The sequence below is a fragment of the Indicator indicator genome, chromosome 21 (assembly GCF_027791375.1).
Source record: "Indicator indicator isolate 239-I01 chromosome 21, UM_Iind_1.1, whole genome shotgun sequence".
NCBI lineage: Eukaryota > Metazoa > Chordata > Aves > Piciformes > Indicatoridae > Indicator > Indicator indicator.
The window spans coordinates 8,695,126-8,712,005 of NC_072030.1; the positions used below are offsets into that span (position 1 = coordinate 8,695,126).

General features: G+C 40.6%; 2 protein-coding genes across 2 annotated transcripts in view; both read right to left on the reverse strand.

The window, feature by feature from the left end:
- Positions 1-5,909, reverse strand: part of PARVA (parvin alpha) — a 56,058-nt gene extending 50,149 nt beyond the window's left edge. Inside the window, exon 1 of the mRNA XM_054390482.1 lies at positions 5,774-5,909. Within this exon, the coding sequence (XP_054246457.1) occupies positions 5,774-5,909 (136 nt within the window). The remainder of the gene's footprint in view (positions 1-5,773) is intronic.
- Positions 5,910-12,000: 6,091 nt separating this feature from the next.
- The window catches only part of MICAL2 (microtubule associated monooxygenase, calponin and LIM domain containing 2), a 94,868-nt gene continuing 89,988 nt past the window's right edge, over positions 12,001-16,880 (reverse strand). The window contains exons 34-36 of the mRNA XM_054390751.1: positions 14,138-14,237; positions 12,884-12,957; positions 12,001-12,185 (exon numbers count right to left, since the gene is read on the reverse strand). Coding sequence (XP_054246726.1) covers positions 12,001-12,185; positions 12,884-12,957; positions 14,138-14,237 — 359 coding nt within the window. The remainder of the gene's footprint in view (positions 12,186-12,883; positions 12,958-14,137; positions 14,238-16,880) is intronic.

A 16,880-nucleotide genomic window follows, 5' to 3' on the forward strand; every position in this document is an offset into this window, starting at 1 on the left:
AAGTCCAGGCTCCTCACCCTGGCAGAAATGCATTCTTAACGATAAAACAGGGGAAGGCAAACCAATAGAAATTTAACTACTCTTTTCATCCAGAATCCACCAGCACAGGTTGCAAGTTGGCTGTTCACGTTGTGGAAGCACAGCACAGAGCATAATGGTGGTCCCATTGTAGCCACATCTAAACAATAACAGATCCTTAGTGGGGCTAACAGCTAAGGGATAATTTTCTGTTTACTGCAGAAAGCAGCACTTGTGGAAAGAGGAGGCAGAGGCAGGAAGGCAAGAGAGGCAGACCCAAAAGCTATCAATGGCTACAACAGTACTCTTTCTCTTGCAGAAGCCCAGCGCAGCATGGCTTGACGGATGATAAACAGCTTCAAGCACACTGGAGCTATCATTTACATAGACGTCTAAGTTGCATCTGGAGGGCTATTGCCATCACAGCACACAGCAACAGTTGAGTCTTCAGTCTACTTTGACAAAAGTGTTTCAGAAGCAATTATCTTTGTTCTACCAAGCAATCCTTCAATGGTCAGAGTTGGGAGGCCTTCTCAGACATCCCCTGACAATCTGTGTTCAAAGCATGGAAACAAAACCTTAATGCTCTCCCTTTAAGCAGTTTCTCAACACCTTTCATATAATGCAGATGTGCTCAGAATGCTCATAGCGAACTGAGTCTTTACTCTGTTTTTCTTTCAGTTTTCCAAGTTCCTTCCACTTAACAGAAGTATTTTTATCTACTCAACAAACCTTGCTCCAAGGCAGTAATTATTTCAATGGTGGTACTAACAGATTGTTGCCAGATTCACATATGCAGATGTCTTTAACATGCCTCTGGCAGTACCCCAGGGACACGGGAATACCTAACACAGTATACAGATGGGAGATTGTAAGCACATTCAGCTGCTATGCACAAACGCTGGAGATGAAGCACATTATATCAAACGTCAATACCAGTTGTTTAGCTATTCTGATGGCACAAGGAGGCCTGGGGTTGATGTACTGATGTGGTAAGGTGAAAGACAGAAATTCAAATGTCCTGATATAAGAGTGATGATAAAGCCTTCCTCATGCCATTTCCTTTTCTTAGAAAACACTATACGCCATCTTTGAAGCACCAGTATGAAATTAGCATTGAGCGGCCCATTTTCTTCATTCACACTACCTATTACCAAATACAATCAATTCCTATTTCAGCTTCATCTGCATTTTAAATACAGTATCAGGTAAGAGCAGTAGAAAAGACAAGGCCTGCAAAGCATTTTAACACGTCTACTGACAGTAAAAAATAATCCTTTGCTCCCTACTCAAAACAAAGTTGTAGAAACAGGTTCAAACAAACCAAATACCTCAATTAAAATTCTGTAGAACACTTCTTACATAAAAGAAAAAAGTATTTTTCATAGTACAATGCCCACAACCAGACCAAGGAATGATCTGTCGATGAGTCACACAGCAGGGATTCCAGAAAGACAAAGATTTTACTTAATACACATAGGAAATTTCTCACCACCCTATGCTTATCCTTAATTGCTAATTTTTGTTTGTTCTAATTTCATATTATTCTGCAAAAGGTATGATGGCAACAAAGTAAAGATTAAGAAATTTGAGGTTATTATCAAGAAATAGCAGAATCTACGATATTTTACACTGTTGACATACTCCTCCCTTAGGCATACAGTGACCTCACATACCAAAATTAAATCAAAACAAGACACACAAAAGAATAAATATCATAAGTGGAAGCTAGAAAATTCATTCCTTCTCCTGCCCGTCAATACCAAATAGACTAGGCAGAAGAGCAGCCAAATTACTGAAATATATGTTCTATCAATTGCAAAACTGACTGCACCTGTGCAATGAGCAGTAACTGCTCTCCACCAAATTCATGGGTCTAAGATATCCATTTCCCATCTGCTCCTACCCAACTTAAGCCATCAGCATATCAGGGGCCAATTCTTCAGATTCTCCACTAAAGCAAGCTATTTGGGAGGAGTGAAATTTTTGTGTCTATAACTGCCAGACCAGGAAAAATAAAGGACAATCACACATGGCCTTACTGACCCACCACAAAAAATTCTCAGGTAACACCACACACACATTTACACTTTAAATTAGAGGTCATCCTATTCTCTCCTTGCACTTGTATAAAGATATATTTAGTACACAATGGAGACTACTGCAACAAGTTTATAAAAAGTTTTAATTTGTGGTTGATTTTTGCTAACAAAACAAGTTCCACCATGCACCTTCACTCTGGCTAGATCAGAACTGGAATCCTCCAGCAAGATACATGGGATAGCTTAGTCCTTGAATGCTTTCCAGGAATGAAAGGGATGGAATCTTGCTGCAAAGTACAAATATTTTTTCAGTATGATGGGTCGGTTGTAAACAATCATCAAATATTCTATTGTCACACAATTTTGTCATTAGATAAACTAATAATTCCAAACACATTGTCATTTGAAAGTTTTGCTAACTTAGCAGAATTTATACGCTACTTAAAGTTGCAAGTGCTCATGCCCTCACAAGAAAGACTAAAGAACAAAGTTCTCATCCTTGAATCACACCAATGGCAGTGAGATAATCTAAAGGAAAACCAGACTAAGACCAACTATATGACAGATGACAACATAAGCAAATTTGAGCTCCAAATTTTGTATTTTATTGAATATTTTCTAACATATAATGGCAATGTATTTCCCAGATTAACATGTCTTAAGGAATGACTAATCCCCAATTACATCACATGCGATATCTTAAGGGACTGTGGTATTAAGGGAATTCATTTTACTTGTCTAGACTATTTTCATCTCTAACGTGAATGGAATACTCACAATCACCAAGAACTTCGAAATTCATAAGGAAAGGCTTGCTATGTATTTTTGTATGTATTCATATATTGAAATTAATGTTAATACAGAAAATCCCTTTTATCTTGTATTATAAACTACTTTTGCTACATGTGAAACTATATTGACTTTATAAATAATCTGCATCTCACTGTAATGGCATTTCAGATCCTAATGGATTTCCATGTGGTGGAGCATTCTGGCACTGGCTTTACTGTTGCAAAAAATAATCAATTATCAAAATGCTTGTTGATGGCATAAATACAAACCCCATATACATATACCCTCTAATGCAGTTAACTATATATACACAACATACAGTACTAAAATGTGTTCAACATACTTCCTACAAGGGATAAAATATTATTGTATTATTTGAAAACACCAATTCTACCCTTGCGGTAAAATACTAAAGTAAATCTGCAAGTTTCTGTCCTTTGTGTAACAGTAGAACTTAGACCAACTGAAAGCTCCTTATTTATCATAAACACACCAAGACCTGTTTCTAATAGAAATCTGCCACTAGATACATTAAAGCAGGAGCGGGGAGGGGAGAAAAAACTCCATGAAGAGTCTAGAAGAGCAACTGAACTCCTGTATGAAGTTCCTGGCTAAAGGCATACAAACTGTGGCAGCACAATTAAGATGGAACTGCCATCTGTCACAGCCTACCAAAAAACAAGATGACTCATTAATAGTCTCCAAACCTGTATTTATGTGTAGTGGAGGAAAGATTAGGAAGCATGGAGAAGACTGGCTCCACAGGAAGGCTTTACCAGCTTAAGTTTAAAAAAGTCTCCAAACCACTGTTATTTTCAAATTAAGACTTCAGAAGATTGGGAAACACAAAGGGCAAGAACAACACTAATGTTGTTCCAAAATTTCAAATGGGTAAATACCAGCATTATGACATAATGAATGAATGGTAGGTGCAGGTTTCTGTCAATACAGACAGACTTCGTATAATGTATTGTTGTAAGATTACAACATTGTGGGTAAAAGAAACTGCTGCCTCTAACAGTTTGCTGAAGATCCATGACCATGTCTGTCACTGAAGAAAACTGCATAAATAATAATGGTAATACTGGACTTACTACATCCACTACAAATAGACAAAATTAATGATCTCCATGCATACCTGCCACACCACAGAAAAATTGTTGCAGGCTCAATGATGCTAATATACATGAACACCCTAACAGAATAACACAACAAGTACGTATAAAGTTTATTATTTATAACTGCATCAACTTCTGGGCCATCTACAATAACCAGAAAAAGCCAAGTAATGTGACCACAATCATGCAACATGTATTTTAACTGAAAAGCAAGGTCACCCACCTCAGAAAGACAATGTCATAGCTAAAGAATACAGGTCTGTACCTGCCAAAGTTTTATCATCCTTATCCGCAGCACTAGTGCTACTCTGAAATACTGTGCATGACTTCCTTACCCATATATACATCAGAAGCAAAGGTCTACTAATATCTGAGAGCTGGGTGTCAAAAGGGAGGGGACAGGCTCTTCTCAGTTGCACCCTGTAATAGGACAAGGGGCAATGGATATATACTACAGCACAGGAGGTTCCACCTCAATATGAAGAGGAACTTCTAGACTGTGAGGATCACAGAGCACTGGAACAGGCTCCCCAGAGACATTGCAGAGCCGCCTCTGGAGACTTTCAAGACCCATTTGGATGCATTCCTGTGCAACCTGTGCTAGATTCCATAGCCCTGCTCTGGCAAGGGGTTGGACTAGATGATCTCCTGAGGTCCTTTCCAACCCCTAACATCCATCCTGTGATCCTGTAATACCCTTCTTTGCACTTGCAAGAAATTAATGTTGCTTGAAAAAATGTTTTGAAATTATGGTTACTTTGGCTCTGTTTGCATTATATACAAATTACATCAGCTGTGAAAACGAGTGAGATTAAATTCCAATTCCCTGTCTCATAGGATTTTAAATAGGCAAATTCAGTAGTGAGTGGTTATTAACCCGCATGTATGGACAAAGAAACAGACCGCTGTACATGCCCAGTGTTCTTCAAAGCTCCACTTTTGTGAGGCCAAGGATTTTTTTTTCTTACTATAAGAATAAGCAAGTAAAGTTTTAATCCTTTAAGGCACGATCACTACTGTAAACATTAATCGCATGCATTGCACTCTAGTGACGTGCACTGACCATGCTGTACATGAACATAAAGCAACGCATTATAAATCAAAGACTCGAGTATCCAGTTTTGGGGCTCTGCACAACTCCAAAGGCAAGTACTCCTGATGGGCTGCGACATATGGCCGAGGCGTACACCGCTCGCCACTTGGCCAGGCTGCTCAGCCGCGCCGAGCTGCCAGCTGCCCGAGCACGCAGGCCTGCCGGGCCCGCGGGCCGCCGCGGCCCTCGTCCTCTGGACGCTTCACCTACTGCGGGAAAGTGCTCCCCGTCTCCAGCCCCAGCACCTCGGTCCCAGAGGCGGGCACTGACCCACACACAGGGGCTCCGCTCACCCAGCCCCAGCTCCCCACACTCGCCGCCCGCCCCACTCGGCCGCAGCACACAGCCCGCCCCGGCATCTTAGGGCCCTTGTGCGGCATCTCCCGGCCGGCGACCGCCCGTTCTCCCGCGCTCGCCGCCGTGACGCGCTGGCACCGGGCGGCGGCACCACGGCCCCGACCCGGTCCTAGCGAAGCCACAGGGACATGGCGGCGCGCTCCTCCCTCGCTGCTCGCCTGCCCACCCCACCCCACCCTACCCCACCCCACCCTAAACGTCGTTCCCCAGTCAGCCCCTTCCTCCCGCTCCCCTGAGCCTTTTCCTCTCCCCCGTCTCCTCCTCCCTCTTCCCCTCCCTTTCCCTCTCCCCCTCCCCCCCCCCCCCCCATTTTAAGGTAACTCCCAGGAAACGTGCGAACCGGTAAATTTTACCTTCTTTGGCTTTTTTCCTCCTCGCCAGCGTGCCGCCGAGTTTGCCCAGAAAGGAGTCATCTTTCTTTCTGGACGGAGGAGATTTTGGGGTGGGGGACTTGGGGGAAGAAGGGGACTTCTGTGGGGAGGTTGCCATGATGGCCCAGCTGGTTCTGGGGGATAGAGGAGACGGGTCCGAGGCCCCGATGCCGTTGGAGGCTGATCCCGGCTCTGAACGGAAGCGGAATTATTTCAAGCATTTGAGGCAGCTCCTGCTCCACTCTCCCGGCTCTCCCGCTCCTTCCCTCCCTCGCGCCCGCCCTCCCGCCTGCTCGGCGCCCGCCGGGCAGAGCCCGCACTGCTCCCGCCACCGGGCCCCTCCTCAGCCTAACGGCCCCTTCCTCAACACAACGGCCGCCCCTCCCCACCCTGCTCTTCAGGGGCTTCAAGCCGTCGGGCACGCGGGGTAGGAAAAGGTTATTGCACACAGAGAAAGCCCAGCTGCAGGCTGGGCAGGGGTACAGCCCGGAGCGGGTGTGACGGCCATGCTCTACTCCAGGCTGGGGGCCACAGCTTTTGGCTGGTCAGCTGTACACGGAGGCACAGGACAATGCTTCCGGCCACCGTCCGTTCACCTTTGTGCTGCGATTTCTGCACCTTTGTGGTAGAGCCTGTCACTAACTCAGGGTGGTTGATCAAACCAGCAGTGTAGTGACCGCATGGGGGGCCGTTCTGGTTAGTTAAGTGCAGGTATAGACAAGCAGGATCAGGGCTCAGACAGCTCAATTTATCCATAACTATTTCCAAATTATGACTCTGGAAAGATGTGGGCTCACAGGTGCAGATGGGAGTTTCTACACCCTGTGATCAGCACTGATAGGAAAGAGCTAATGAAGTAATAAAGTGTCAAGAGGGCTGTGCAAGTTAAAAGCTCAAGCTTACCACATACAGGGTAGTTTTGAGGACATTTTTGCAAAATAGCCCTTGTGCCTGTAGCTTTTGGCTAGTTTTGTGGTCAAAGGCAGCTGGTATCATAGACACTTCTGCAAAAGAAACCAACTGTTGCAGTCAGACCAGTGGAAAAGAAAGGTGTCTTAGCATAGCAGATTGCCTGTACCACCCTGCTTTGATTTGCAGATGAGTAGCTTAAGAGAGAAGTATCTTTAAAACAGATAATTTGCTCTGACTGGTTCAGGAGGCACCCAGGCCTGGAACAGCATTAATGTCATCTGGATGTACTACTTTCACTTACCACTTAATCACTGGATTAACAATTCAGGCAAAAAGCCACACACACTTCATGCAAATATCTAGCTATCCATTAGGCATAATAAGTGCAATGAAATTACTATGAGGATATTTCTAAATCAGCTAATAATTGTTGTGTTTTTACAAGCTGGTAACATTGGTTAGCTGATGAGAAGCAGACATCAATGTGTATTTGTTAGTATATGCCCTGGAGAAAAACTTTTTTCATCCCTACTGCCATCAGTTAAAAGCAGGTATGAGTCCAAGGCGTTAACACAATCTCTTTCCTTGCATTTCTTCTTTGGCTCATAGCACTGATTGTGTCTTGGAGCTGTTGTCTACAGAACAGTCTGAATTTCACACACTATTCTCCTCTTACAGAAGTGCTAACATTGTATGGATAAGGAGATAAACAGTTTTGAATAATTTTAAGAACATAAAAGGTTATTACAAAGGAAGAAGAAATAAATACGTCAGGCCATGGTTTAGATAGTCATGAGGTTTAGGGTGACAAGTTGGACTCGATCTTTGAGCTCTCTTCCAACCTTCTTGATTCTACGATTCTGTATGCACATGCATCTGTAGCATTTTCAAACAGAAAATAACCCAACTAAATCTCCATTTGGACCCAAATGACTATATATAGATGTCAATAAAGGATTTTCTGGGCTGGCAGAAGAGACAACATTTTGTCAAGCACCAGTGTGCTTACTTTATACCACTACATTTGTTCTAAAAACAGAAAGAACAAGACAGATACGTCATGAACAGTAACAGGTACTGGGTCGTGCAGGAAGGGAAAGTCAGAATTCAGCACACATTTGCCACATATCATGCAAAATAACTAAAAAGACCCAACATCCTTCTTTCCTATTTCACTACACAGCATATGTGAATTAGTGACAAATACATTATTACTTAACAGCCTCATGTGGGATGGGTGATTAACATCACAATGAGAAAATAAATTTTACATGAAACAAACATCTGTATCTTAAATTTAGAACTACTTAGACTATACTTTTTTTTTTCTTTCAATCAGGGAATATATATGGATGTATGACGTTACATTAACACTGCATTCAGCACAAAAGGCGTTATATCCACAACATTTAGGTTATGGCAGATACAGAAACATTTGGTTTAATTGCCTAGCTTTTATTCTACAGTATTTTAACACAAATAAAAACTGCAGTAATAGAAATTCAATGGAGATTTTTATTTGGCTAGGGTTTTGCTCTGTAATAATTGAATACTTTCACAATCTGTGCTCACACAGAGGACACAGTCAGCAGGCTGCTGTTCAGGCTGGCCTTGCTGCATCTGACATAGAAATCTGGAGCAGAACATGAGAACTCTCACCGTGCTCCCTGTCAGCATGTTCTTCTTACAGATGAGCCAACCAGTAGCTCGAGTTAATTATATCCTGATCACATATATACTTCTGCCAGGCTCTAAAAGAAGGCTAAATCCACATACTTCAAATAATTCTTACTCACCTGCATCTCTGTCCGTGCACATCTGGGTTTTATTTCCTTTGTTTGTGATCATTCTGCATCCCACAGTAGAGAATTACTTCGTAAATGAGGCAGAAGAGGCAGGGTACATAGTATAGCAACCACAGTCTAGGATGGCAAGAAAGCATGGCAGCAGCCAAGCTGGTTAAGGCTGTGCAATAAAATATTCTTTTTTCTTAGAGTTTTCTCCTAGTTATACCTCTGCTCTAGCAGACCTTTCCTTTGAGTCTTCAAGGAGCTATTTTATGTCATGGCTGAGGAAATTAGGTGGTGAATTCGTGTATAAGAACACGAGGAAGTTGTTGGTCTCATGGATTTTGCAACCTGTTGTGTTAAAGGTAGCATCAAATGCCCCTTAACTCCAGGGGGTCATTATGCCTAAACTATAAAATGAATCTGTGAACTGCAAGAGGGTACAATTTACTTACCTGTATATGAACTAAGAAACTGATCTAATTTCTTACCTATAGATCTTTCCTAGACACAGATTATTACATGACAGATATTCATGGAAAGAAATTGCTATGGAAATGATTCAAGGACTTCAGAGAGTGAGATACAATTTTATTTTTCCAGTAGAAAATTGCTGACATCCAAGCTATTTAGACATAGTCAATACGTTCCAGCACATCACATTATACTCAACAATGACAGTGCCAAGGACTTAAAAATGAACAAATCTATTGTAAGTTAGAGTCAGTTTACAGAAAAGATTGAGCAGCAAGAAGACTCATAACCAAACCAGTGTTCAAATACATTCCTAATACAAGCCAACCATATTAAATTGACCTGTGAATAGTGCACATAGCTTCTCTTCTCCCCCCCCCTTTTTCTCTACTCTCACAATATATGAAGACCAGCTTTAAATGACTTATTATTTTCCTAAATCCCTTGAACAGTTAATTTTTTAATCTAGTGTTGTGAAGTACTTAATGTCAAGCAGGGTGACATCCTCCTAACAGTGGTTTGGCCTTTTTTTTGAGGTCCATTAAATCCTCATGGTCCTCAGTTTCTTTTGACTCTAATACTCTCAAGACCTTGAATCTTTGGGACTAAAAGGAAAGCGTCCCTTTCACATTTAGTATCATAGCCAAACAGGTTATCTGCTGTAAACTGAAATCTCAGGTCTTAAATACAACTCAGAGCAACCTCAACATGACCATTTGCAGTCTGCACAACTCCCCTGGGCAAGCAGGCAGGGGATAGCCATCTCCTCCTCAGTAATATAGGCCTCATGTTTCTCTGAGGCTGTCCCTCCTCTTCCTCTTTGTACAGCAGTAACACTAAGGTGAATAGACCTTTTGGACTGTGAATGTGAGGTGAAAAAAAACAATTTGTGACTGATACAACTGGAGGTTTCTGCTAAATTCCTCTCCACTAAGAAGTTACTTTCAAACTTTTCAAAAATACCTTGAAGGCATTATGACTCTTCATTTTCTATAGAAAAGTATGATAGGTGTTCTAGACAATCTTGTCCTATGGGATTACATAAGGCTTCTGGAAACATTGAAAAAAATCCAGAAATTTTATCCACAAAACTGGGGAATACCAGCAGGTCGCAACACAGAAAATTGAAATATTTATTGCTGTTCTGCCTGCTCCTCCTTTGTGTCAGTCTTTAGTAATACAGTTAGTTTAAAAAAAAAAAATCAATGGCTGCAATCCGTCTTAATGAAAATGTAATCTGAAGATCAGGTATGCTTAGCCTATGAATGGCAGAAAACACAATGTCTAATGGCAATTCTGGAACACATTCAAGGATTCTGCTACATTTTTCCATTGTGGTAAAAGACGCATTATATTGTTAAAGCCCCACATACTGTTTTAAGGGTATCCCTTCAAGTTATGGTAACTGAGAACACTGCTTTAAAATCTTAGTTTATATTTTATTACTAATTATTTACCAAATTGATAAAGCTACCTACTGTGCACAGCTTCACTTATACATAGCTGTTAGAAACACACCATTTATCAGAGACAACAACCATGTAAAATGTAATCTGACACTTCTACCCTCTTTAAGCAATAAATAAATATAAATACATGAGTATCGCACCAATGGAGGTATATTATTTAACTGTGGTCAGTGGTAAAATCTTGCTTTTCTCTTTAGCAAAGGTATTTTTAAATTTCTTATAATACACCAAAAAATTAAGATAATTCATAAATTACTGTGACAAAATCCAGTGTGTCTGTTATCCTACCAGTACCTAGCAAAAAGTTTTTTAGTTTAAAGCTTTCGGAACAAGAATGCTTCTAGCTTTGGCTGTACCATAGGCAACTGCTGCAAATTAGCACCATTCATGAAATAATGACAACATCAAATCTTGTCAGAGCATGAGGTAAAAAGATACTCAAAAAGAAACAGTCTTTCCATTTCTCCTTGCTTGTTTGTTTGAGTTTGAAAACATAATGCATCATACATACAAGTTGGGAATACTACCAATTGTGAATTGTAGAATCATCTCAGATTTAAGAAAGTACCTAAATCACTCTGAGCACTAAGGAGAATTTCAACACATCTGCTTTGCCAATATCTACAAATGCATGTATGAAAAAGAGACAGTCCTATCTGCATATATATTCTTGAGCAGCAAGATAAACGAAGTTGAAAGATACCCATTTTCTATCAGATGTCAAAATCTGATCAAAATTACAAACAAGACTTTTTGCAGCTCTTTTGAGGAATTAGAGTGATCTTCAACTGCTGCACCACCCATTACATCCTATGATACTACTAACAAGTAATTAGTCTGGATGACTGTTTTCAAATTATCACTTAGCATATTTGAGAGAAGACCTTCATCTGTGACACACTAAAGCTTTGAGTATTTAACAGTCTTAAGGGTAGCCACTCCTTTGATAATCCCTTTCCATTTTACAGGATGTAAGGATTTATTACTGTTTTCCCGTTAAAAATACACAGTGCACTAAAAAATACCTAGAAAATTCATTCATGGCATTGCATTTACAGTAGTTTTAATGAGTGCTTAAATGTAGTTATTAGTCAAATGGCCCTTCCTCCACCAGAAATAAAAATTAACCTTATTCTTATATGAGATGCTCACTTTCTGACCTTTAAATAGTTGAAGATGGCTTGGCTGTGCCAAAATAATAACAAAACCACATACAGATTCAGACAACCGGAAGTAACACAGTCTCAAAAATACTAAGTGATGTCATCATGTTTCTCAGGAATTCTATTCTCAGCATTAAAATAAAACTGCAAGAAAATAACAGAGCTCTAATTTCCCTTTCACAGACCCTGATGTCCATCAAGACAGGTAAATTCAGTCCCAGTCTGTATTTCAGTTATCCTTTAAGATAATAGTGAAATGACTCATTCCAGTTTGAGCAGAGCTTTTGGTAACAAAATATTTCCCAAATACATTGCTACTACATTTGAACTCCTTCATTTTTCAGAAGACTCTCTCTCCATCATCACAAATATTGCTGAAATCATGTCTGTTTGCATGTGGCTGTTTAAATCCTGCCCAGCTGATAGCCTCTAGATAGTATAATGCTTTCAAAGTGCTGGTCTTCTGCTTTTTCTTTTACTCTCTGCTCCTCTAAGATAGATAAAAGTTTATCCCTTTCTTCAACCACTTTCATCATCTTAGTAAAGATTTCATCCTCTTCATTCAGATCTGTCTCATCTTTAAGGCTGTCTAAAAGATCACAAAAGAAGAGGTTAAAATCCAAATCACTCTGTTGTTACACTTTGAATTTTAATTGCTGATAAACAGGTTGAATTAATATTACAGTTAATGACAAATGAAGTCAAGAGTAGTTCATATCTTTCATGTTACAGCTCAGGGAAATACTCTCCTGTGTTTGGGTTACGACTGACCACGAAAGCTTCTAATGTCTAGAGTAAAACTTGTAGCAGAATTTAGACTTCTCCCTGCATTCTCCCTCATGTGCTCTCTTTTCTAATGCCAAATAAAAGGGCAAGCCCAAACTGCAAGCCAGAATACCTAAAAGCAGTTCCAAAACACTGCAGTAACTAGTAACACTACAGTTAGCATAGAAGCAGTGTTGTGTTTAGGTGGTTGAAGAAATTACTTTGTGTTACTGGCCACCCTGCATGTTAGCTGGATGTTGCTGCCTACATAGCATCCTTAGTGGAATTACATGTACAAGTGCTTCTGATCCAGTTCACTGTAAAACTGGACAGATTAGCTTAGCTGTCTTCACTAGACTTCAGATGAGAAGATCCCAAACACTACATTTTGCTGGTTGAGCTGCACTGGCAGAAGAGCACAGGAGGAAGAGCCTTGGACAGCCTGGTTCCCGTGAAACAAGCAGAGAATATGGGCATGGTCTATCACTATGGGCTGGAACATACTTCCCCCCTTTGACTTACCATCAGTGGCCATTTTTTCTCTCAGCTTTTGTTCCAGTCGGCTTTGGTGGTCCTCTAGTTCTAGCTCTTGAGCTCTAGGTGCAATAAAAAGTAAGTTAAAGAATAAGCTTTTTTTCAGTGAAGACGTATATGTTAGTATTATTTCAACCAAGAGAGTTCTGTTTATCTACTATTTTCTCCTGATGGACAGTCAAGGCTAAGAGCTTTCCCTGTGCCCACACTACCATGGCACTGCCAGAGGTACCACTACCAGCTTTTACAGTATGTATATCAGATGGAAATCCCTCATACATTGCAACCCTTAAGGCTTTAACCAGCTGTACTTTGTTGGTGGCACCCACAATGTGATTCTGGATAGGACTGAATGTTCCCACACACGAAGAGCCTTGCCAGGCTCCCCACGCAGGAACAGGTCCTGAGGCCAGGGAATTAACATCTGAGTACATCCAGACAGTATTTTGTCCTGCAGTGCTAAAAGCAGCCTGCTTTTACTTTTATAACTCTGCTTTGCAGACAGTGTGTGCAGGAAGCATTGCTACCACAGCACCCAATGACAGTCAAATAGAAAATAAAAGGTTTGGCCCCTGGCAGCAACAGCTGAGAAAAAATGTGGCTGGAGACAGCAGCTGGGCTACAGCTCTGCACACAGCGTGGGGGGCTGAGTAATGTAGAAATGATGAATGGCAATGAGCAGCCTGCCCCGATGTGAAATGCAGGGGTGAGTAAGGGCTGCTGCAGCTCTTATTGCCTTCCCACGCTGCCCAGAAACTATAGAAAATAGCCGAGAGTTACCTCCACCTAGCTGTGGATGTGTTCCTGAGGAGGTGGGGTGAGAGAACTACAGCCAATATTGCTTCCATCAGCCACAGATGGTGGCATCTGAAGCAGTTTTTATCTGCTTGTTTTATCACTGTAGTTAATTTCTATACCTTTTCTCATACGTCTAATAAAAACTGAGAGGAACTTGGCCAGGCTATTTTTCTTCCACAGAAGACCCACATTATGTAAAGGCAGAGCATCTACATGCTAGTTTAGAGTACCACACCAGATTGAGATGACTGAAGCACTGTGAGAAGAAAGAACAAGGAGGACACAGCTGAAAATCTGTGTTCAAAACAGATCGTAGCAACTCTGGGAACATTTATACCATGACAGTCTCAAACTGCAGCACGCAGTAAGGCATTCAGTGTATCACAAGTACACTTTTCCCCATTCTGCTTCCCACCTCTAGTACTAATGCTTGTCCTTACTTACATAATCAGGAGCTCAGACTCATAACGCATTAATTTATTCTTCTCCAGGACCAGCTCAAACCATTCATGTAGCATCTGTGTTTCATCGTTAATACCTGAATCTGTTTAAAATAGGACACTTAAGTGTGCATTCTGGCTTCCCTTTCAGTGCTCTTACCACTTAAGTTCACTTTAAATAGTCCTCATTTGTAAGAATAGGTGAGTTCAAATGTAGCTTTTCTTGCTTTGTGTAACTTAGTGATGTCTGGGTATAACACATTCTTATCTACATTTGGTTGAATGTTGTAGTTTATTGCAGTTAGAGACACATTAGATTTTAAAATATCTTTTGGAAGTAAAGTTTTTTCTTTCAGATAATCACAGAGGCTTTTTTTTTTAAATATATGGTTTTTCTTTCTCTTAATTCTGCCTTTGACAGCATCTTCTCTGTTGAAAATGGAGTCTAGTAGGTGAACTATATATCCCATTAAATAGATATCCCATTAACACAGTTGGACTTCAGGATGTACTTACTGGCAAGTATCAACTTAGTCCCTGCTTCCAGTGGACATTATCAAATTCTCTGTAAGTTTATATTCATTTGGCTTTCAAATTACAAGAGTGTCATTAAACTAGGTTACCAACTGGAAAGAGAGCCAGAATCCTGGACAGCTCAGCAGCATTTTGGATGCCTTTCTTTTGTCACTTTGAAATGTACTTAGGTTCTAGGATTTACCCTCTTGCTTCTACTGCTTGAGCAGTCCCTCACTATAATATTGAAGTCAGGATTTGACTCCACTTGAGAACAGTAGTTCAAATGATCTTGCCAAATGCAGCCCTCTAGCAATCTTCTTGAGCAAGAGGAAAATTGTTGGGTGTTGGGGATCACCAGCCCATATGCATGCCAGTGTCAGAGGAATTGCACAGGCCCCCACACTGAGGACAGGAGTCATGCTGGCTTGGGTGCAGTTTTGCAATTTCTCCTCAGGATTTGACCCAAACCGTAAAACAGGAGGATAAAGCAGCAGTAGAGGGCAGAGCAATCATGGTCTGATTTCTGCCTGATTCCATTAACTCTTGACAGTAACAGATGTATTCCTCTGGGATCTTCCAGGTCAGCAAGTGGTGATAAAAAAATGTCTTCTCAGAGTGACTGCAGGAACAGTTCTTATTGGGACATGGCTGTAGCTTCTCACAGATCCAATGCAGGGATGCAGCATTGGTATTCTGAGCCTTACATCTTTGTATGCCACCATCAGAGTTATCATCAATATTATCATCAATATCATCATCTTGCTGTCAGGAAAAACACTGCAATTGCAGTTATGTGTGTGTCCTGGGCACATTCAGTGGGTTATTCTTGCCTTGCTTTATGTTTTCTTGATTAGGCAAAAATATTCTTTCTTTTAATGTTTCTTCTTTACACCTTATGATCTCCGTCTCTCTAATAAAATACTGCGTGTCATAGGTTGACGTAAGCAAAGACTAACACATTCTGCAAAACACCACTTGTAGCAAAATCCTCACTGTAAGCTGAAATAAAAATAGCCCTTGTTTTTCCTCCTTCTCTGTCCCACAAAATGCCCCTAAGGGCACTTTTCCCATGAGTTTTTCAAAGGTTTGTTAATAATAATGTTAATAGTTATTTAAGTCTGATGGAGTGCTTTATGCTTATAAGCCAGTGAAGTCTTTTGCATAACACAGTATGACAGAACTTTTTTAAAGGTTAGAGGAAAAACAATTTGTGATTTTTGTTTTGTGAGCCATGCTGGCTTTTTCTTACAGCACTGCTAAAACAAAACTTTCCTCCTGAATTACCCAAGTCTCTTTTAATCTAGATCCTGTTTGAAAGTCAGATATTCTCCTGATTACATCATAGCTATTTCCATTTTCATCATATTTGAGGGAACAACAGGCTGCAGGGGAGCTTTCTATTCTCCAGTGCTGCTATGTTGTCCCTCCATACAGCAGATACAAAGTAAACGGGACTCAGTTTGTGCCTTTTTTGGAACAGCTGAACCTCATATTCCTCACTCCTTCGGGTTTTCAGCTGACTTCTTTTGACTCTGTTCAAAGTTCTGAGAAACCTTGCATACACTCCTTATGAAATAAAACAACTACAATGTGCAGATATTTGTTCACCTTCCAAAACATGAGATTTCCTGACGTTCTTTTAACACATATTTTCTTCTTTACCATAATTCGTCATGATTTGTTTAGTCAGTTGATCAGTTATGCTAATTTCAGTGGGTGCTAATTTTAGTGGAAAACATGTTTCAAGATTTTTATTTCTGCATTTTCTTGTAGGCAGAAGATCTCCATCAGCCTCCACAAATGTCAGGGGAAAACAAAGCACTGGTACATTAGTGATTTATTATTTGGTATTTCAAACCAGAATAAAGGGAATAATGGCCATGAAAAATTATTCATAGGGCTGATATTATTTCTTTAAAAATGAAAAAAGGCATGAATTGTTTTCACTACAATTAGAAGATCATCAAAGCCTCATTTTGCTCATCGGTCTTCATGGCAGTTGTTTCGCACCCACGCATGTTCTCTTCTAATTCAGCTGAGGAGCTAATGAATAACTCCCCCTAACAAAGGGGGCATTCATCCCAGGCTCACAGAATTATTAGAGGAGAGTTGCGTAAATGTCACTGAAGAGTAGTGTTTGCAGGCCTGTTTCTAAATTTGGTTATTCACAACCTTTGCAGCTCAATATTATTGCTGAACTGTGATCGTTTTCTAATTACCGTAATAATACC